Source organism: Phacochoerus africanus, chromosome 12 (genome assembly GCF_016906955.1).
Source record: "Phacochoerus africanus isolate WHEZ1 chromosome 12, ROS_Pafr_v1, whole genome shotgun sequence".
In the NCBI taxonomy this organism is placed as follows: Eukaryota; Metazoa; Chordata; class Mammalia; order Artiodactyla; family Suidae; genus Phacochoerus; species Phacochoerus africanus.
In genome coordinates, this window is record NC_062555.1 from 65,184,465 (window position 1) to 65,206,971 (window position 22,507).

The following is a 22,507-nucleotide window of genomic DNA, read 5'->3' on the forward strand; positions in this document are numbered from 1 at the left end:
TGCTTTTCACAATAAAATGCCTCAAATAACAGTCTTTACTCACTTTCTTTTTTTCTCTTTGTTTTGGGCTGTGCCTGCATGTGGAAATTCCCAGGTCAGGCATCGAACCTGTGCCACAGCACTGGAATGATAATGCCAGATCCTTAACCCACTGAGGGAACCTAGTGGGAACTCCACATGCTTTCTTCTTTAACACCTGAGGAAAGGCCAAGATTGATTTGATTGAGGAGAAGGATTTATCAACAGCATAGGCCAATCTTCTAAAGACAATCAGATAAAATGAGAAAAAGAACTTTGATGAGAATGTGATGGCCATTGCCATGGTGTTTTGGGATAGTCCTCTCATAACTATTCATCAGTTGTACAGAACAGCAGTATTTGTCTTTCTTTCTCTTTCACTGCCCTTTAAATGACAAATCTAGTGATAGCGTTTTTTTTGTTTTTGTTTTTCGGCCACACCTGTGGCATATGGAAGTTCCTGAGTCAGGGATGGAATCTGAGCCAGAGATGCAACATATGTCACAGGTGCAGCAGAGCCAGATCTTTAACCCACTACTCCCGGCTGGGGATTGAACAGGTGCTGCCACAGAGTCACCCCAGATCATTAACCCACTGCACTACAGCATGAACGCCTTTTTTTGTTTTTAATTTAAGTATAGGAAGTATCAACACTCAGTTTGGAAGGGCAATGTGTATGCTAAGAATAAACGGTAAGTGGAAGCAACCTAAGTGTCCATCGACAGACGAACGGATAAAGAAGATGTAATATATAAAATATACATATACACACGTGTACATACATACACATAAATACACACACACACACAAACACACACAGTGCAATACTACTCAGCCGTAAAAACCTGAAATTGTGCCATTTGCAACAACGTTATGGACTTTGAGGGTTTTATGCTTAGTGAAATCAACCAGACAGAAAGACAAATACTTGAGGTAATCACTTATATGTGGAATCTAAAAAATAAAAAAAGCTAGTGAATATAACAAAAAAAGAAACAGACTCACAGATATAGAGAACAAACTAGTGGTTACAACTGGGGAGAGGGCAGGGGGAGGGGCAAGATAGAGGTGGGGGCTAAGAGGTACAAACTACTATGCATAATAAAGTGAGTTACTGAAATGGAGTTTTAACCCAAGAACAACCCCCCCTTGGCTAAGAAGGCAGCTGCAAGCCTTTCCAGCTGTGCTCATCACTACACCACCCTTCTTGTAACAATGTAACAACTGTGTACCCTATATCCAAGCCAGCAGCCCTGCTAATCAGGTACCCAGCATTGCTTACCAGTTCTGCTTCTGTAACCTTGCCCGCTCAGTTTCTTAGGGAGGAAGACTGTCTGCTTGGGGATAGGGGAGGTCCGGGATGCTTACATGGGAAAATCAAGACCTTGTAGTGTATAAAAGTTACTGAGAACAAAGACCTGGTGCTCAGACTCTGGAGGTGACTCCTCTGAGCCCGCACCGGTGCTGAATAAACCTTGCTTTTCCATATCTCCGAGTGCTGTTTGTCTCCTTCCATTGCCACGGTTTTTGCGGTTTCTGCAACATTACAAGGATATATTGCACAGCACAAAGAATATAGCCAATATTTTATAATAATTATTAAATTCGTGAATCACCACGCTCTATACCTGAAACATACAATATTGAAAATCAATTATATCCCAGTTGGGAAAAAAATAATAAATGGTAAGTAAAAACAGTAAACAGAAAGAAGCAAATGGGCAAAAGCTGAATAGGAGGGACCTGCCTCAAGTGTTTCTAGTTGCTCCTAGCTCACTTTGGGGGCGGGGCGCCGCAGGTGGAGCAAGAATCAAGACCAGTTCTGCACCTTTGCTCCTTTGGCTCCTGACCAGCCAAAGCCGGCCAGTACTGAACACCCAGCCAGATTCTGCTGGCAAACCTTACCAATGTTTGGATAAAAATTGGAGGCCAGATGCACGAATTCAGACATTTAAGAGAAAATAAGCTGGTACCACTTTTAAAAGTTGATTTGGTTCCGCATTCAGTGGAAATGGCAAGCGTAGCAAATCTTTTTTAACCTGGTCATTTCATTTAAATTACAATAATTCATTGTAATTTAAAAAATCTGCTTGCTAGAACGGTACTTTCTAAGACCTGTGTAGGAAAAACCTTAATTGTCTTCACCCTGGGGTACTTTTAGGTGGAACACCTAAAACTGCTTCTGGAAATTCCCCAACCGGACTTTCGTAGTCTTTCTAGGGCACTCTTAAATCGAAACCTGTTCCTAACCAACTTGTACCTTCCTCACCAGCCATATTCTTTAACCTCTCCAATTTTCAACTTCCTAAATCTTCAACCTCACCCCATGCATTAATCCAATCAAACTTTCCCTTCTTAGACCTCTTCCTTACATTCGCTCCAGGAAACTCCCATGAGAGTCACGTGGCTAAGTTTGTCCTTAATGGCGCCCCGTAATTCGCCTACCGTTCCACCGCCCTTCCTCACCTCCTGTTAGCTCCGCCCCTCCCCATTCTCGCTTTACCCCCCCGGCCCCCCCACCTCAGTGCCTGCGCCTGCGTACCTCCAATTCAGGAGCTTTCCCTTTCCTGGCGACCAATCCACTTCCTGCCTCCGGTCCTCGGGACACTCCTCCCCCTCCACTGAGGCCCTGGATTGAGGGGCTGGCTGTGGTTGCCCTACGCATTGCCTGTCTGAAAAAATTAGCTCCTCTTAAAGGAGTGGGTAATTTGAAGCAGCCGCTATGTGTGCGGCCCCTATCTGAGACTTTTCTCGTGACCCGCCACGCCGAAGCTAAGCCAAGGACGTGGAGATGCCAGAGGAAGGGCGCCTCGGACTGCTTTCGGTCCGGCAATAGCTCGGACGGCTGCTTCCTTTCCACCTCCCTCCGCCCCGCCCCCACTCGCAGCCGGGCCGCGCTGGTGAGTGGCGGGCGGGAGGGCCGGCGGGCGGAGGGAGGAGGGGGAGCTGAGGGAAGGCGGGCCCTCGGCTGCGAGCTAGGTGGGGGGAGGGGAGGGGAGAGCCCGAGCGCTGGAGTTGGTGCTGGGAAACCCGGGGCTAATGTTGACAACAGGCTCGAGGTGAGTCCCGGGGAACCTCCTTCTCCTCCGCTCCAACGACCGGGAGGGAGCGGGGCTGAGGGGCACCGGCCTGGACTCCTACTCCCTGGGGGACCCGAGAGGCGACTCCGCACCTCAGCGCTCTGGGGGCGGCGAGCGGGAGCCGGACCGCGGGTCCGGCGTCCTCCTCCTCAGACCCCTCTCTCTCGGGAGTTCCCGTCAACGCGGGAGCCGCCGGCCCCGGGTCGGCCAGAGGGGCGGTCTAGAGGGGTGCCTGCCCCACATGCCGGGGCTGGGCCTCGGGGCCGGAGGCCGGGAGCCCGCCGCGGCGGGGTGAAGGGGCTTGGGGGTGTGGAGGAGGCGAGGAGGTTGGGGAGAGCTCTTCGGGAGCCGGGAGCGAAGCGAGGGCGAGGAAGTGGGGCGGGTGCGTGTGTGGGATGATGCGGAGCCGGGGACCGGCCGGAGCGTGTCGGACTCCGGTGGTGAGGGAGTGTGGGCTGCGAAGTTAGGGCTGGGGTGGGGGTGGTCGGCGCAGGTGACCGTGGACCCCGGGGGGAAGGGGAGTTGTGGCCGGGAAGCGAGGGGGGTCGAGGCGTGTGGAGCAGGAGCAGGGGGTTGTGGGAGCGCTGTGTTTAGGGGCAGGGGTTTGGGTGTACTTGGGAGTGGTGGGCGAGGATTATTTGGTGTGCTTCTTTTCAGTCCCATGGGCCGGTGATTCTTCACTTTGCCTTCATCCCGGGGCTCCAGGTCTTCTCTTGTTAGCACAGTTGAACTAAGGAGATGATCTCGGGGTATTTGGTCTCCAGGTTGGCCAAGCAGAGCCAGCTTACAGGCTTGGGGGGGGGGGTACCCTCAGGACCGGACCATCAGCTCTCTTGTTCTTGTAGGACTTGTACTTAGTGAGGCATCGGATCTAAGCAAAACTACCACTCGCTCTTCTCATTTAGCACAGTTTTTAGGTGTTGATGAGAATTGTACAGCTCTTCAAGAATACCGTTTTTGAACTCTGGCGAAATTTGGGAAAACTTTGAATGAGTCCCTTTTACTGCGGACGTTTCTTTAAAGTCAAAGACTGGGAGGTAATGCCCCTGGTGCGGTTCTGCCCTTAAGAACATTTTGAATGAATAACCCAGAATTAAAAGGTAAAACGGCATTCTTTTACTCTGGAGCATTTTCGGAGCAGTCTCATTGTGATTTCATACATAGTTCATATGGTACTTTGTGCAGGAATATGATTAAAAGGGAAACCCCCCTTTCTCTGCACTCCAGGTACACACTATTGGTAGTACCTCTTTTCCTAGTAAAGTAGTTTTACTTTCTTTTGCAAGTTCAGAGTATACTTAGAAAACCAAATAAAATACACAGCCCAGGGCCAGGACACTATTTTGGGAGCTAGGAAGGTGGTTTTAAAGCATGGCTTCCTTTTAAGGACTGTGTGAATGTAATTGTACTTGGTAAAATAACTTGTAAGAGCTGATCGTATCCCAATTCAAAGGTCACTGATTTTTATCTTATTTTGAGATAGAACCTGTTTAAAAGTTTTGGGTTTTATTTGAAAGACTTTGAATACTTTAGGTAAAATATTTGTTTAAGGCATGTGTTTGGTAAGATAATTTAAAGACATTTTTGTATTTCATTCAATATAATTTAATGCTGTTTTATTTTTTAAAATTGATACAGAAATGCATACTTATCTGAGTTATGTTTATATCTTTTATTTGGTTTTTAAAATTTTAGAGTCAGAGTATGTAGTTGAAAAGAGCACTAGACACACAGTCTCAGTGCAGCCACTACAACTAGTTGTGTAATCTTGGGCAGGTCACTCTGTAAAACTTGAGGATTGGAGTAGCTAAAATCTAGTACTTCTAACTTGAAAAATCTCATTTTAGGGTGAACTTTTCGGTGTTGTCTGTGAAAGAATAAACATTTGTTGAATGCTGTCTTACTCTTGTGCTAAAAGTGTAAGAACTCTGTCGGAGAGGTAGCAGTATCTCCTTTTTATTGATAAATAGACTCAGAGAAGTTACATTGCCCAGTTTCGATAACTAGCAGGTTTCAGAGTTGGGATGCAAACTTAAAGTCTGAGTGACTTTAAAGCTTATAGAAAGCTTATAGTATTTTCACATGTTGCATTGTTGCTTTTACATGAACCTTTAGATTTTCATCGTATTTTTTGTTCACTGAAATTTAGTTCTATGTGTACTTTCAGTATATGTTTGTAATGCAAGGAGGAAATGACTCAAAGAAGGCACCAGCACCAAGACTTAAGGGTCTTATTGAGAATCTGTTTTGTCATGGTCCAGAGCAGAATCTAAGTCATTAATGCCTACTCCAGTTTGATACAGAAAACACAAATCTATTGAATAGGAGTTCCTGTCATGGTTCAGCAATTAATGAGCCAGACTAGTATCCACGAGGATGAGGGTTGGATCCCTGCCTTACTCAGTGGGTTAAGGATCTGGCGTTGCTGTGAGCTGTGGTGTAGGTCACAGACAAGGCTTGAACCTGGCATGGCTGTGGTGTAGGCCAGCAGCTACAGCTCCAATATGACCCCTAGCCTGAGAACCTCCATATGCCGCGGGTGAGGCCCTAAAAAGACAAAAAAAAGACCAAAGAAAGAAAAAAAGTCCATTGAGTAAATACTGTAGAGAGTCACAAAAGTTGAGTCACCAAAGTTTGAGAGACTGTTACGCTAATAAATGTTGATCTTTTTTCAATTTGTCAGATTCCAAACGAATTTCTTTTTTCTTTCTTTTTTTTGGCTGGTCCTGCAGCATATGGAAGTTCTCAGTCCAGGGATCAAATCTACGCCATAGCAGCGACCCAGACCACTGCAGTGACAAGACCAGATCCTTAACCTGCTGTACCTTAAGAGAACTCCCCAAGTGAATGTCTTAATATTTTAACAGAATTTAATGTCTAATTTCATCTTCATAAATGAGATATTAATTACAAATAGAAATTTTAATGCTGTTCTTTTTTTTTTTTTCTTCCCTTTTTTGGCTGCCCCTCAGCATATGGCATTCCCGGGCCAGGGATCAGGTCTGAGCTACAGTTGTGACCTCAGCTGCAGCTCCGGTAACATCGAATCCTTTTCCCACAGTGTGGAGCCAGGGATTGAAGCTGTGTCCCAGTGCTCCCAAGATGCTGCTGATCCTATTGTGCTACGGCCGGAACCCCTGGTGCTATTCTTTCTGTATTCTGAGAACTGTACTTTCTTGTATCAGCTGAAATGTTGTGTGTTGCTGCTAGACATCAGAAAATACAAATTTTTTACAAACATTATTATTATTATTTGCACATAATTACAAATATCCCTAAGTGAAGATTGTCTTGTTACCTTAGGAATTACCTCGTCCCCAATATTTTAGCTGGACTGTGACTAAAGTTAAAACAGTGTAAAAACTGCTTTGCCATTATCAGAGACTCTTTCTATTCTGAGATACATAATTCTGTGATTTGTTGTAGTCAGTATCTATGAGCAGGTTTTCCAACTGACAGTTTCATACGCTCGAGGTTTTTAATAATGTTAGTTAGAAGGATGAGTTCAGTTTCTAGCTCTGTCACCAGCTGTGGAGGTGTTGGTCAAGTTACTTGGTTGTGTCTCAGTTTACTCATTTATAAAATAGGGAAAATAATACCCACCTCATAAAGATTTTAGTATTAAATGAGATAATGTGAGATGTTTACTGTGGTACCAGTGAGTAGTAGCTATTTGTGTTGCCTCTAGACAGTTGGCTTGCTTTAAGGCAAAGGCGGGTATTTTTTTTGTCTTTTTTTTGTTGTTGTTGTTATTGTTGTTGCTATTTCTTGGGCCGCTCCCGCGGCATATGGAGATTCCCAGGCTAGGGGTTGAATCGGAGCTGTAAACACTGGCCTACGCCAGAGCCACAGCAACGCGGGATCCGAGCCGCGTCTGCAACCTACACCACAGCTCACGGCAACGCCGGATCGTTAACCCACTGAGCAAGGGCAGGGACCGAACCCGCAACCTCATGGTTCCTAGTCGGATTCGTTAACCACTGTGCCACGACAGGAACTCCAGGGTATTTAATTGAAGCTGCATGAGAAACTGATAACTACACTTCCCAGATAATGCAAGTATTAACATCATCTTGCCACATAAGCAAGTAGTTATGCCCTTACATATTTTAATGATTGTTTAAACAGGATTAACAGCTTTTTTTGTTCAAGTTCCATCAGTGCTGTTAACTAAAGCCTTTGGGTGTCATTGTCAAAATGAATGCATAGGTCACAGAAGTGGAGGGGGATGAGGTGGTCAGGAGAAGGTACTATGACGTGTGCCTTGGGAAATGCTGAAAGTGCTTCTCTGGACCTAGATTGTCTTTCTGTGATAATACTTTATTAAATACTGAAATAAATGCTTTGTGTTTATAAAATATTTATTGTTGCAGATGTTTTGTTTGCTGACCTAGTTTTTATTGGGGTAATTTAATGCCTGTATTTGAAAATACTGTGCTTGCTTTTAGCTTTTACTAAAAAAACTAGGTAGTTTAAGTAATCCTATATTTCTTAAATGGAAAGTATTTTGATTTTCTTGTGTACAGTTTTCAGTGATTTAGGAGTTAAAACATGAAATGCTGTCCATAGAAGAAATTAGAACATTAAGTTCTAAATAGAGATATATTTTTAGAAAAGAAAATCATGAATTTTGCTGGAGAGTACATTTTTTTGTTCTAGAATTTATTTCCAGTTAACTATATGGAGCCTGTAGACCAGTGCTATCCAACAGAACTTTCTGTGATGATGAAAATGTTCTATACCTGCACTGTCTGATGTTACACTAGCCACATGTGGAATTGAGCACTTGAAACATGAGTAGTGACTAGATTGCTGAATTTCACATTCTGTTTAGTTAATTCACAGTGTAAGTTGCCACATGTGGCTATTGCAGTGGTTTTCAGGGAACATTTGGCCGTGTGTGGAGTAATTTTTGGTTTTTAAAATTTGGGAGGTTCTACTGGCATTTATTGTATAGAAGGCAGGGATGCAGCATTTCAACTTTGTACAGTGCTCAGAAGCACGCCCCCCTCCTCCCCACTCAAAGGATTGTCTTGCCCCAAATATCAGTAGTTCCAAAGCTCAGAAACCCTGGGCTGGTGGCTCTTGTATTGGCAGATATAGAACACAATATGCAGATTTTTATAGTCATCGTTATGTTTGTTTATAAATTAATTTTGACTAATACTAATAAAGAGATGGAAAATGTAGTCTAATTTGGGATAATAACAGTTTTTGTATTTGAAAGTCCTATAAGGTTAGAGCAGTGAGGTGAAATTTCTATCCTGTCCATTTTGTTAGATGCTTTATAGGAGGCAATAGCTTGTTTATGCTCCCCCTTAAATGCTTGTATTTAATATTGTAAAAAATAGTGTCACTAGCTTTTCTTTCTTTTTCTTTTTTTTTTCTTTTCTTTTCACTCCCCCGCCCCTTTTGGTGGCTCCTCAGCATGTGGAGTTTCTGGCACCAGGGATCAGATCCCAGCTCCAGTTGCAATCTGGCTGTGGCAGCACTGGATCCTTTAACCCACTGAGTGGGGGGATTGAACCTACATTCTGGTTCTGGTGCTGCAGAGATGCCACTGATCCCTTGTGCCACAGTGGGAATTCCTAGCATTTCTTAATGGTTGTGAAATGTGGGAGTTAAAACTGATTCAGAATGTTCTCAGATACATCTGAAGTATTTATGATTAAATGTTATGTTGGTTTGAAGTTGATAGTGATTGAATCTAGGTAATGGGCACATGGAAGTTGCTTATATTGTGCTCTCTACTTCTGTGTTTGAATTTTTCCTAAATAAAAGTAAAAAGAAAAAAAGTACTTAGACACAGGCATAACTAATAATGATAGAATATGGACTATGACCAGTGAATTATTTTATCCCAGAAGTAGTATTCATTTTGCATATATTTTATTTAATCTCTTACAGTTGCTAAGTTGCATTAATATGCTTTACTTAACAAAATAGTGTCACATCACTAAAAAAAGTCACTGCATCTACAATGCTAACATTCTTTTACTCTTACAGATTGTCCTGGGTAACATAATGCCAGCTGAGCGCAAAAAGCCAGCAAGTATGGAAGAAAAAGAATCTTTACTAAACAACAAAGAAAAAGACTGCAGTGAAAGGCGGCCAGTGAGCAGCAGGGAGAAGCCAAAAGACGAGATCAAGCTTACTGTCAAGAAGGAGGTTATTAAGGTCCCTGAAGATAAGAAGAAGAAACTAGAAGAAGATAAGAGGAAAAAAGAAGACAAGGAACGCAAGAAAAAAGAAGAAGAAAAGGTGAAGGCAGAGGAGGAATTAAAGAAAAAAGAGGAAGAAGAAAAAAAGAAACATGAAGAAGAAGAGAAAAAGAAGCAAGAAGAGCAGGTGAAACGTCAGCAGGAAGAAGAGGCTGCCCAGTTGAAGTAAGAACGTTTATTTTAGTTATTGATATGCAGGAATGGGAAGGTTGGAATGTTTTAGAAAAACAGTGATTATTTGAAATAAAACTTCCAGGGTGCAGTTTCTTGAGAGTTGGGAGTGTCTTAATTTACTTGTTCTGTTAGTTTCACTTGATTAGGGGCACGCTTACAGTGCTTTCATTCTTTGAATAATTGTAATCTTTTTATTTTTTCATTTTTATGGCTGCACCCATCACATATGGAAGTTCCCAGACCAGGGGTTGAATCTGAGCCACAGCTGTGGCAACACTGGATCCTTTAACTCCCTGTGCCTGGCTGGGGATTGAACCCGCACTTGCATAGCAACCTGAGCCACTGCAGTCAGATTCTTAACCCATTGTGCCGCATGGGAACTCCAAATAATTATAATCTAATTTTCAATGAATATTTTTTGAGGTGTAGGGCAATCTGAGTTGTTTTTGTTTTTGTTTTTTAAAGCTTTTTATTATGGTATAATATGCTATCTTTCCAGGTTGAAAATCTTTAGTTCTTAATGGCTGCCATTTGTTGTCTTATTCTGTGCCAAGCACTTTGATTTTATCAGTACATGTCTCTAAGGCAATCCTAATGAGGTAAGCTTTATGATCCTTATTTTACAGATTAAGAAAATGAAGCTTCAAAAGGTTAAATGACTTGCCTAAGGTCATAGTAAATAGTAGAGCAGCTGGGATTTGAACATAAATTGGGCTGAATTTAAAACCTTTGTCCTTGAGCATAATTCCAAAATGCCTCCCATGGAGTTCCTATTGTGGCTCAGCGGTTAACCCTAAAAAACCAGCTTCCCAGTCTTATCTTTATTTAAATCTACTTTCACCTTGTAAATTTGTGCAAGTGATATAATACACTATGAAAAATGAAGTATAGTCATCAAGGGAAGACTACCAGGATATAGCAGAAATGACAGTTGTTGAATAGTTTTTGAGCTCTTCTCTTCATATTTCAGCTACCTATTTTCTTAACCAAAGTTCTTTAGTACTTCCGTTTTAATGAGGAACTAGAGCCTTAGGTCTGAAAGACACTAGTAGTGGGATATTCAGTTTTGGAACATTCAGAACCATGATTCTTGAACATTTTTTATTTTCTATTTTAGTTTTTAGATATTTACAATGGGAGTTCCCATCATGGCTCAGTGAGAACAAAATCTGACTAGCATCCATGAGGACGAGGGTTCATTCCCTGGCCTCGCTCAGTGTGTTAAAGATCTGGTGTTGGGCTGTGAGCTATGGTGTAGGTCGCAGATGAGGCTCGGATCTGGCATTGCTATTGCTGTGTGTAGGCCAGCAGCTACAGCTCCATTTGAACCCCTAGCCTGGGAACCTTCATATGCCGTGGGTGTGGCCCTAAAAAGACAGGAAAAAATATTCACAAGGATATTTAATTTCACTGTAATGTTGGTTCTTTCATCCCCCTATACAAAGAGCTTAAAAACAAAAAAAGCAGCCAATACCCCAAGTTGTTTTTTTTTGGTTTTTTTTTTTTTTGCCTCCCTGAGGCATATAGAGTTTCTAGGCCAGGGATCAGATCTGAGCTGAAGTTGTGACCTACACCGAAGCTACTGCATCAGTGTGGGATCCTGTAACCCACTGTGCCCAGCCAAGGATCAAACCTACATCCTGGCATTGCAGAGATGCCGCTGATCCCATTGTGCCATAGTGAAAATGCTCCCAGTTCCTTTTTTTGTTGTTATTTGAGGCATAGGGAAGATCCTGGGTCAGGGATGTAACCTGTGCCACAGCAGTGAAACCCCAACTTTTTACTGATAAAAATTCAAACATGCAAAATAGAATGGAATAATCTACCACCCCTCCCCATCTACTCTACATCAACAATTACCCCCCCCCCCCCCCCCCGGAGTATTTTAAAGCATCACATTGTTTCACCTGTAAATATATATGTATATATATCTATCTTAGATTAATATTCATTCTATATCAGTTTTAAATAAAGATGATAATTGAGTTATTTAATACATATATGTAATGAGATATGCTTTCTTAACATATATGCTCACTGCTACCTTGTGTTTTGTGGCTGGAAGACTTCCAGGAGAGATTCACATGTCCATATTCCCAGTTATAGATGCAGCTCTGTTAACACATTGCGACTTTTAGTGGAAAAAATCGTAGAATTATTGGGTAGCTCAGAGACGGTTGTCTCAGAAAGATGAAAATCTACTTTTTTAGAAATTTATCTTATTTTTTATTTTTTTAAATTAAAAAATTTTCCCCTTTTTTGGCAACATCCTTGTCATATTCCTGGGTCAGGGATTGAATCCAAGACCCAGCTGTGGCAACACCATATCCTTAACCCACCGTGCCATAACACAAGCTCCAGCAATGTATATTTTAAAGTTAGATATTTTGGTATCTCAGAAACCTCAAAGTCAGATTGTTCCACTCTCTCACTCCTGCCCAAATTATTTTACTACTTCTACAATTTAAACATGTTTCATCTTTTCAATGGTAGATTAAAAAGGTAGACTCATTTTTAATTTTTTTTTTTTTGGTCTTTTTGCTATTTCTTGGGCCGCTCCCGCGGCATATGGAGGTTCCCAGGCTAGGGGTTGAATCGGAGCTGTAGCCACCGGCCTACGCCAGAGCCACGTCTGCAACCTACACCACAGCTCACGGCAACGCCCGATCGTTAACCCACTGAGCAAGGGCAGGGACCGAACGCGCAACCTCATGTTTCCCAGTCGGATTCGTTAACCACCGCGCCACGACGGGAACTCCTATTTTTTTTTTCCAGGATGAACCTAGTCTGTTAACCTCTTATTAAAGGGCTTTTATTATATAGTTCTGACTCCTTTACAAGTTTTCTTAATTACTCTTGACTTTTAAGACCTACACCTAGCAAGGTAAAAGGTTTGTTTAGGGGTTCCTGTTGTGGCTCAGAGGGTTAAGAACCTGACCAGTATCCGTGAGGATGTGGATTCAGTCCATTTTTGTTTTTTTGGTTTTTTTTTTTCTTTCTTTTTAGGGCTGACTGTAGCAAATGGAAGTTCCCAGGCTAGGGGTTGAATTAGAGCTGCAGCTGTTGGCCTATACTACAGCCATAGCAATACCAGATCTGAACCTCATCTGTTATCTACACCATAGCTCGTGGCAGTGCTGTATCCTTAGTGTACTGCAAGGCCAGGGATTGAACCTGCATCCTCATGCATACTAATACTAGTTGGATTCTTAACCCGCTGAGCACAATGGGAGCTCCCAGAATGGGTTTTAATCTAGTTTTTCAGAGCCCTCCACTTTTTGTGTTATTAGTAGACTGTGTTGTCATCATCTGAGGTCATTTATCAAATGCCTTTAAAGTAATGAAGGGACCTCTTGCATCTTTTGTTCCTCTTGGATTCTTGTTGCTTATCTGATCACTTTTTCATTGACGTTTACTCTTATGGGATTCATCAGTGATGCTTCAGAATAGACAGAGTATTTTATTTACTTGTTTGTTTTTTTATAGAGAGAAAGAAGAATCCCTCCAGCTTCATCAAGAAGCTTGGGAACGCCATCAGTTAAGGAAGGAACTTCGTAGCAAAAACCAAAATGCTCCAGACAACCGACCAGAGGAAAATTTCTTCAGCCGACTAGACTCAAGTTTGAAGAAAAATACTGCTTTTGTCAAGAAACTAAAAACTATTACGGAACAACAGAGAGACTCCTTGTCCCATGATTTTAATGGCCTGAATTTAAGCAAATACATTGCAGAGGCTGTAGCTTCCATTGTGGAAGCAAAGCTAAAAATATCTGATGTGAATTGTGCTGTGCACTTATGCTCTCTCTTTCACCAGCGCTACGCTGACTTTGCCCCATCACTTCTTCAGGTTTGGAAAAAACATTTTGAAGCAAGGAAAGAAGAGAAAACACCTAACATTACCAAGCTAAGAACTGATTTGCGTTTCATTGCAGAATTGACAATAGTTGGGATTTTCACCGACAAGGAAGGTCTCTCCTTAATCTATGAACAGCTAAAAAATATTATTAATGCTGATCGGGAATCCCATACCCATGTTTCTGTGGTGATTAGTTTTTGTCGACATTGTGGAGATGATATTGCTGGACTTGTACCAAGGAAAGTAAAGAGTGCTGCAGAGAAGTTTAATTTGAGTTTTCCTCCTAGTGAGATAATTAGTCCAGAGAAACAGCAACCTTTCCAGAATCTTTTAAAAGAGTACTTTACGTCTTTGACCAAACACCTGAAAAGGGACCACAGGGAGCTACAGAATACTGAGAGACAAAACAGGTGATTTTCAATTGTTTCTCAGAATTGAGAATTTATTTTGGAGCTCATACTTAAAAAATTTTAAAGTCTTCATGCCACTGAAAGAACTTGTGGAAAAGGGCTCATTGCAGGTGATTTCTTAACATTTCAGGAAAATTTCACAGTGTAACAGTCTAAGTACTCATGTTTAAATGTGAGTCTTCAATAGATTTTATCTCTGATTTTAAAAGAAATCCGGCAAGTATATGGTGATTTTTACTTTGTGGATCTGTTACCTGCCTGTGATTTAAAAAACTTTTAATGATGAGGGATAAATTTTCTTTTTCTGTCACTTATCTGCTATTATTTTTCTCTCTGTTTCACTGTTCCCTCTCTTTAACAGTCCTGCTTTCATTGTTTTGTATTTTAGTTTATTGATGTTACTCTTGATACTTGCTCATTCTAAGAAAACAAGTCTTTCATTAGTGATCTTTTAGATAAGAAATTTGGAAAATAGTTTACCAAAGTAGCTGTGAGAAATTCTTTATGTACAGCTGTGTAAAGTGCATTTACAGGAGGCTTCTCTGGGGACATCCATTCCAGATTCTAAAGGAGCAATGTGTGTGCCTGTGGTGAAGATGCCTTGATTGTGATAAGATACCATAGACTACATCTGTACCTGTAGCATCTGTACCTAGACAGTGGCAACGAGCTGGAAGTTGATGCACTTGGTGGTATTAGATCACCTTCTATGGAGGGTTGGATTTGGAGGAGGGCTGTACAGAAAGGAGCAGCCTTTGGCTGAGTGCTTTACAGCTATTTAAAGTGTGAATGTGCGAGAGACACTTAACGCCTATAAGCTTGTAGTTAGAGGACTGACTCCTTTAAGTAATTACCACTAGAGGGTGATTGACTTAACCAGGTAAGACTGTAGCAGTGTATGCCATGAGTTCATTTTGGTCGATAGGTAGGTAGGTAGGTGCAGAGGCAATCTGGCTCAGCCCTGGTAGCTGAAGATCACTCAGGTGAGGATTTAAAGAGCAGTGGTGCTCTTTAATGTTTTTTAAAAGAAATGATCCTTGTTACGTGTTTCTTAACAGCGATGACTCTCAAACATTGAAGAGACAACTTTGAAATGTGTTTCTAGAGTCAGTAATGGATTAAAAAGGAAAGCAGTAGTCCTCTATTGATAGTTCTCACATATTTAAGGTTTCTTAATTATGATTTACATAGTATTTTGTCATTTTTCTACTCTTTTCCCTTTCCCATATATTCTACCTAATATATCATAGCTGATTTTGAAAGTATGCTTTGATTACTTTTTAATTGGTATTTTAAAGGGTTGTGTGTGTGTGTGTTTGGCCTCATAGAAGTTAAGAAGGTAGAGAGATTCTGTAATGATTTAATCCGGTCATCCTTCCAATGCAAAATGGAATCCATTTTACAGATTACCTGGTGTAAGCTATTCTGCAAACGTCTCAAGTTAGTGCTCTGAGCCATTCCACTGTTGAACACATCTGTTTGTTAGGAATTCAAGCTGAAATTTAACTCCCCATAAAGTAGTTCCTTTTGTTTTACTTCTTTTTTCTGGTTTAGTTGGAATAAAGCTACTCAAAGTGGGGGTCCATGAACTGTTTACCTGTTCACGGTGAGTTAAGTAGAGAGACTAAGTATTTAGACATTTTGATAGTAATTTTCCATTGCCATGCTATTACTGTATTTTATAGATGTACATTGATTGGGAAAGAAATTATTCCTTTATGGCAGATAGTTTGAAAAGCGTTGGCATGGGACATGTCTCTTCTTTTATACCATGATGTCTCAAATATATGCAGACTGCCAGGATGCTTCCCTTTCATCTTCTCCAGGCTGAATACCTTTGATTCCCTCAGTTTGCTCCATGATTCCAGACACTTCACTAACCTTAGGTCATTTGTTTGGATGCCTACTTATCTTCCTGTGACCTACAGTTCCATTAGTTGTTTCTTTTTTGTCTTTGTAGGGCTGTACCCAAGGCATATGGAAGTTCCCAGGCTAGGGGTAAAATCAGAGCTGTAGCTGTGGGCCTACACCACAGCCACAGTGACACCAGATCTGAGCTGTGTCTTCCACTACACTGCACCTTGAGGTAATGCCAAATCCTTGAACAGGATAGTGTTGAGAACACAGCTTTGTGGCTTTTTCCTAGAAACTCTTATTCATTAAATACAGAACTGTTAGCCTGTAGTTATTAAAGGAGGTTATTTACTCTGTAAATTAACCTTAGCATGGTGGCAGTCATTTTATCACAGGAGACTGTCCAGTTAGGTGTAGTAATTTGGGGGATGTGAGAATCTTTGGCATACAGCTAAATAAGTCAGTCGTGCCTTAGGATAGCTTCAATTTGAGCAGCCTTTGTAGTGAAGATTTAAAGGACTGACTGAGCAAAGAAGACACAAGGAATTGGATTAGTGCAGAGTTCTACGTGGCCTGTTAGTCACCTTACTTCTAAGAGGGTACATTCCCGTTAAAATGACCAGTTTCCAAAAGTGTGTCCTTCCCAGTCATTATGTGGTAGGTGTCTTTGAGGTTTTTCTACATCAGAGGAATAAATCATAGGCAGTTAGTTGTTTTTCCCAGTTAGGTTTCTCTTAGGCAAGATAATGCTAGAAATCAAAGTGCCAAGTTAGTGAATATTTAAGATTCATACATGGTTAAATTACTCTAAGCCTTTATTCAGTATTTTAATGATGGTTTAAAAAAAGTGAAATACTCTGTATTTTCAGTCCAAGGATTATAAATGCTCTTGGTTATTGTAATTAACTTAGGAGATGGCACTGTGCTTAGAGGTTGTGAAGTGTTAGTGGGTACTCATCAAAGTCTCTACTTAGGAAATCCACTTGTGGCACAGTGGGATAAGAATCTGGATGCTGCTGAGGCTGTGGAGCGGGTTCGATCCCTGGCCCTGAAACTTCCACATGCCTCGGGTTCGGCTGAAAAAAAGTCTATGCTTAAACATTCATTTAACTAATTGGAAAAAAATAGAGTCATGGTTTTTTAAACAAGTAAAAAAAAAATTTTTATTCTAGTTGATCTGTAGTGTGCCAATTTCTAGCAAACTGACCTAGTCATACACACACACACACACACACACACACGTGTGCGCACACACACATTCCCTTAATTATGTCATCTTCCATCATGGTTTATTCCTCTGGTATTTTCTTAAAAATATTGTAATGTATGAATAAAAACCATAACTGAATGAGACCTGTTGAGTCTCAGCTGTTCTTTTACGGTTACTTGGGTGGATAGATATCAGATAGCTGAAGGATTTCCACTTGTCAGCCAGCAATACAATTGACCCTAGGGTTGGATGCATTTTAATAAATTGAATTTATAAGCTTTTTTATTTTAAGTACAGAATCTTATTTTTAAAGTGCATTTTGGTTAAGTGATCTGGGAAATTAATATTTATACATTTAAAAATATTGCCGGATATTTTTAAATGTGTAAATATTAATTTTACCAATTTAAAGTAGTAGCTTTACTCCTTGCTAAGTTTTGCTTTTTATTACGTTCATTGCTCTTTATACTTGAAATGCCTTGTACTTTGAGATATTCTCATTGAGGTAATATTACTTAGTATTTTGGGGGCATTTAATAAAAATTGGCTTAAGGAGTTCCCGACGTGGTGCAGCGGAAATGAATCCGACTAGGGGCCATGAGGTTGCAGGTTCAATCCCTGGCCTCGATCAGTGAGTTAAGGATCTCACTTGCTATGAGCTGTGGTGTAGGTCGCAGATGAGGCTTGGATCTGGCGTTGCTGTGGCTGTGGTGTAGGCCAGCAGCTGTGGTTCCAATTAGACCTTTAGCCTGGGAACCTCCATATGCCTCTGGTGCAGCCCTAAAAAGCAAAAAAAAAAAAAAAATTGGCTTAAGAAATGATTTAACTTTATTAGATATAACTTAATGTTAATTATGTCACAATTCATTTCTTCCGCCATAGTGAAATTATGAATTTAGATATTAGGTCAGAATTCTTGCTTGAATAATTCTCAAGTGTCTTAATTTTTTTTTTTTTCTTCTTAGTTGGTGGGAAGGATGGCAAGTTTGTCTTTTCAATACTGGTGAATTATGATCTTCATGATTGTCTGCTCAGTCCAGAAGCAGTACATGATTTGATGTAAAGTTTAGTAAGGGAAAAGAATATAGGTAGAATGTAGGCTTTTCCCTTGTTATAAAACCAGAGAGTTTTCTTTTATTAATGCAAACTCATGAGGCATTACTTGAACAATGTTGAAACCTAAAAAGACATTAACCTGAAATTAAATAGTGTTGCTTTTACTTTTCATGTTCCTTCCAGGTAAGTTGTACCTTACCTTTACAGGTAGATTGTTTTGTGTTGTAAATATTTAGACACTGTTAAAATACTATATCGTTATACTTTAGACAACAATTTTATAAGCGCCCTAAAACTGTCTCCTAGATGTTCTCTAATTTCGAGATAATGACTGACATAGCTGGTTAGTAAATCTGTGGTCACAGTTATGCTTGACTATGCTCTAGTCGCTTTTCATACAAGATTATATGACATTGATAACCAAGTTCTAAAATGAAACCACGGAAAATACAAGTTCTCATGAGACTATAACGGTGTTAAAGGAAATGAGAAATGAAACCTAGTAGGTTTTCATGGTTGTTTTCAGGATTTGGCTATATGTTCTGTTATTTTCTATGTCTTCATAAGGACAAGGCTAAAATGGATTTTCTGGGTTCTTTCCAAGATTTTTTTTCTTTTTTAATTTGGCTAGTAGAAGATTAATACATGGTATTGAAGTTTTTGCCTTTTCTACAGTAGGCTCTGACATTTTTTTTCTCATGAAAATACTCTTTTACATTGATACAGTGAATCAGATGTATGATCTTAATTGATCCTTGTAGTACTCTTGAAAGAAACATGCATTTTGAAGGTGCTAGGTCAGATTTAGGGATTAAAGAGCTTGCCCATTGTGATTTGGACAGCAAATGACAGAATCAGGTTCTCTCTTACCTCTTCAAAGTATGCTTTTCATATCTTCCATAGTACTTGTCTTCATCTGCATTTAGTACTTGTTTTTGCTTTTTAGGGCTGCACCTGCAGAATATTGAAGTTCCCAGGCTAGGGATTGAATCAGCTATTGCTGCCGGCCTACGCCACAGCAACACCAGATCTGAGCTGCACCGGCGACCTGCACCATACCTCATGGCAATGCCGGATCCTTAACCCATTGAGCGAGGCCAGGGGTCGAACCGACAACCTCATGGCTACTATTTGTGTTCGTTATTGCTGAGCCACAATGGGAACTCCCTTTAGTACTTGTTTTTAAAAGTGTCTAATAAACACATTAGTTACTCAGGACTTACAAAGTCAAACCCAAATGAAAGAAGGACCCATAAGAGGATAGAGAACAAGCACCTCTATGTGGGAAGTCTTGCATTTGATGTTTGCATTTGAGAAACATTCTAATTCAGTATAGGGTACCAAGTGAATCATTTTACTTTAATTTCAGAATCAGTATGCAGTCCAGTAGTTATGAGAATGGACTCTGGAGCCAGACTACCTGGGTTTAAGTTTTGTGTGTGTGTGTGTTGTTAGTGCTGCACTCATGGCATATGGAGGTTCCCAGGCTAGGGGTCGAATCAGCTACAGCTGCTAGCCTATGCCACAGCCACAGCAACATGGGATCTGAGCCGCGTCTTTGTTTTATACCACAGCTCACAGCAGCTGAGCAAGGTCAGGGATTGAACCTTTGTCCTCATGGATGCTAGTCAGGTTCATTAACCACTGAGCCATGATGAGAACTCTGGGGTTTAAGTTTTAGATGTCATTTACTCATTCTGTAACAAGTTACCTCACATTTCTGTGCTTTGATTTTCTCTTCTGTAGAATGGAATAACAGTACTTTACCTCTGGGGTAAATGTGAACAATGCAGTGAATTCATATGTTTAAAAGCATTTAATAACAGTATTTGACACATTGTAAGTATTCAGTAAATGTTAGTTTGCTGTTAGTAGTATATTGCCTGCTCAATCCTTCAGAAAGTTGTTTTTTTTCCAGTGGCTGCACCTGTGGCATATGGAAATTCCTGGCCAGGGATTGAATTGAGCCACAGCTGTGGCAGCACCCACTCTGCTGGGCTGGGGATTGAATCCATGCCTCTGCAGTGACCTGAGACATGGTCAGGTTCTTAACTCACTGTGCCATAGTAGAAACTCCCAGAAAGATTTTTGAATAAGAACTTCTCTTTGTGCTTTTTTCATGATTTTGAAAGTTTGTAAGACTTTTTAAACTTTCATAGCTTTATTTTAAAGAAATCATTTTAGAAACAATACAGAACAGTAAACACTGTACAAAATAAAAGAAATAGCAAGAAAGGCAATAACAGTAAAAATGAAAAAATAGAAAAAAGAAAAATATCTCAATACTCGAATTTTTGCGGCATTTATGGCTGTTCTTATTTATAAGATGTAATGCTTGATTCCACAATGAACTGTTGGGGATTTTGTCAGTTTGACAATATTAAATCAATATGAAATACAATATTTAAAACACTTCAGAAATCAAACATGGATGTACTTGATACCTTAGAGGTGCTTCCAGGTAGTGATGTCTCATGTATTGAATGAAGGAGGTCTAACCCCCCACCCCTTGGGCTGCCCTGTTGCACATGGAGTTCCTAGGCCAGGGATCAGATCCAAGCCACAGTGTGGCAGCACCAGCTCCTTAACCCACTGTGCTGGGCCAGGGATGGAATTGTCATCCCAGTGCTCCAGAGACACCGGTGATCCTGTTGTGCAGGAACTCCTCTTATGTTTTATTTCAGTGAATAAGACTTGGAATTAGTTTTGTTTTTATTTTTTACTGTTTATGTCTTTAAAATGATACCAGTACCTCCCTAGTGCAGTGATAGCACGAGAGGGAGTGAACTTGTTTATAAAATTATATATTTAACGTGATACTCAGTTATCTCAGTTATGAGAGGGATGGCAAACTATGGCCTGTGGGTCAGATTAGGCCCACCACTTATTTTTGTATAGCTGGTGAGCTAAGAATGGTCTTTACCTTTTTAAATGGTTGAGGAGAATCAAAAGAGGGATATTTTGTGAAATATTAAAATTATGCAAAGTTCAAATTTTGGTGTCCATAAATAAAGTTTTATTGGAACATAGTCACACTCATTTGTTTACATACTGTCTGGCTGCTTTTTTGCTATATGGACAAAGTTGAGTAATTGCAGCAAAGACCATATGGTCTGCAAAGCTTAAAATATTTATTATCTGGCCCTTTGCAGAAGAAGTTTGCAGACCTCTAATTATGACAATCTCAAAAGAATGTCTTCAACTTTCTGTAATAGAGGTGCTTCTGAAGAGATTGTAATTAAAATAATATGTGGTGAATCTTATCTTCAGCTTGGTTTTGCTTAGTGATATATTCCTATGGAATTCACATAAGAAATTTTGGTGAGATTTACACTGATGTGCAGAAAAGGTACTCTGGGTCAAATGTGCTGTGTATGTTTCATCTGCTCTTACAGGTCTTTTAAAAATTTAACCAAACTGGAAATTTTTCCTGTGGACCTCATAAATTTATATAAAAAACCCTGACATTATAGTACACTCATTAAAAATTGTTTTCATTTAAATTTCTTTAGAACCTCTGAATGATTCTAAGGATTTTGAATGTTCAGGCACCTATGATGGGTTTTTTCTCTGCTTGAAGTCTGTAGTCTTAACTGTATTCTGTGGGTTTAGTCAGATGTTTAGGAAATGTGTATTTAAAAATGGTCAAGGAAACTGTATGACTGTATAAATTTTGTGTATAACAGAACTCTTCGAATGCTATTTCATTGGTATCCTGTATTGTTTTCTGTGTAGTATAAGATTTGTGTAGTATAAGATTTGATTAGAAAACCAACCAAAAGCTAAGCTTTTTTCCCCCCACTTTTTTAACATGATTTGCTTCTGAATAAACTCTTAAGTTTTTTTGATAGCAATTTCTAATTACAGAATATTTTAGAGTAGCCTGCTTTTGAGTATTAATTATTAAAATCATTTAATTTTAATGTTTTTTTTTTTTAACTTCAAAAGTGACATAACTTTTTTTTTTTTTTTCTTTTTAGGTCTGCACCCTCGGCATATGGAAGTTCCTAGGCTAGGGGTCGCATTGGAGCTACAGCTGCCACACACACCACGGCCACAGCAATGCTGGATCTGAGCCTCGTCTGCGACCTACAGCATAGCTTATGGCAACACCAGATCCATAACCCACTGAGCAAGGCCAGGGATTGAACCTGCAACCTCATGGTTCCTAGTTGGATTTGTTTCCGCTGCGCCACTGTCCAAAAATGACATAACTTCTTTTTTTTTTTTTTTTGTCTTTTTGCTATCTCTTTGGGCCGCTCCCACGGCATATGGAGGTTCCCAGGCTAGGGGTCGAATCGGAGCTGTAGCCACCGGCCTACGCCAGAGCCACAGCAACACAGGATCCGAGCCGCAACCTACACCACAGCTCACGGCAACGCCGGATCGTTAACCCACTGAGCAAGGGCAGGGACCGAACTCGCAACCTCATGGTTCCTAGTCGGATTTGTTAACCACTGCGCCACGACGGGAACTCCCAAAAATGACATAACTTCTAATTAAAAGTTCTAACAAGCTCACAGTAATGGCAGTCATTCCTTTCATGACTTAAATGTTTTTAAATGCTTAAATTTTTGTTTTAATTTTAAAAATTTATTCATAAAACTTATTGAAATTTCGTTTTTGCC

The 22,507-nt window shown here is 40.4% G+C and overlaps 1 protein-coding gene across 2 annotated transcripts in view; it reads left to right on the forward strand.

The window, feature by feature from the left end:
* Positions 1-2,994: 2,994 nt before the first annotated feature.
* UPF2 (UPF2 regulator of nonsense mediated mRNA decay) overlaps positions 2,995-22,507 on the forward strand; it is a 100,162-nt gene continuing 80,649 nt past the window's right edge. Inside the window, exons 1-3 of one of the 2 annotated variants that reach the window (XM_047754510.1) lie at positions 2,995-3,077; positions 9,105-9,484; positions 12,980-13,759. In XM_047754510.1, the coding sequence (XP_047610466.1) occupies positions 9,123-9,484; positions 12,980-13,759 (1,142 nt within the window). In that variant the 5' untranslated portion in view covers positions 2,995-3,077; positions 9,105-9,122. Of the gene's footprint in view, positions 3,078-6,070; positions 6,239-9,104; positions 9,485-12,979; positions 13,760-22,507 lie in introns of those variants that run through there. The other variant, XM_047754509.1, reaches the window with a different exon arrangement.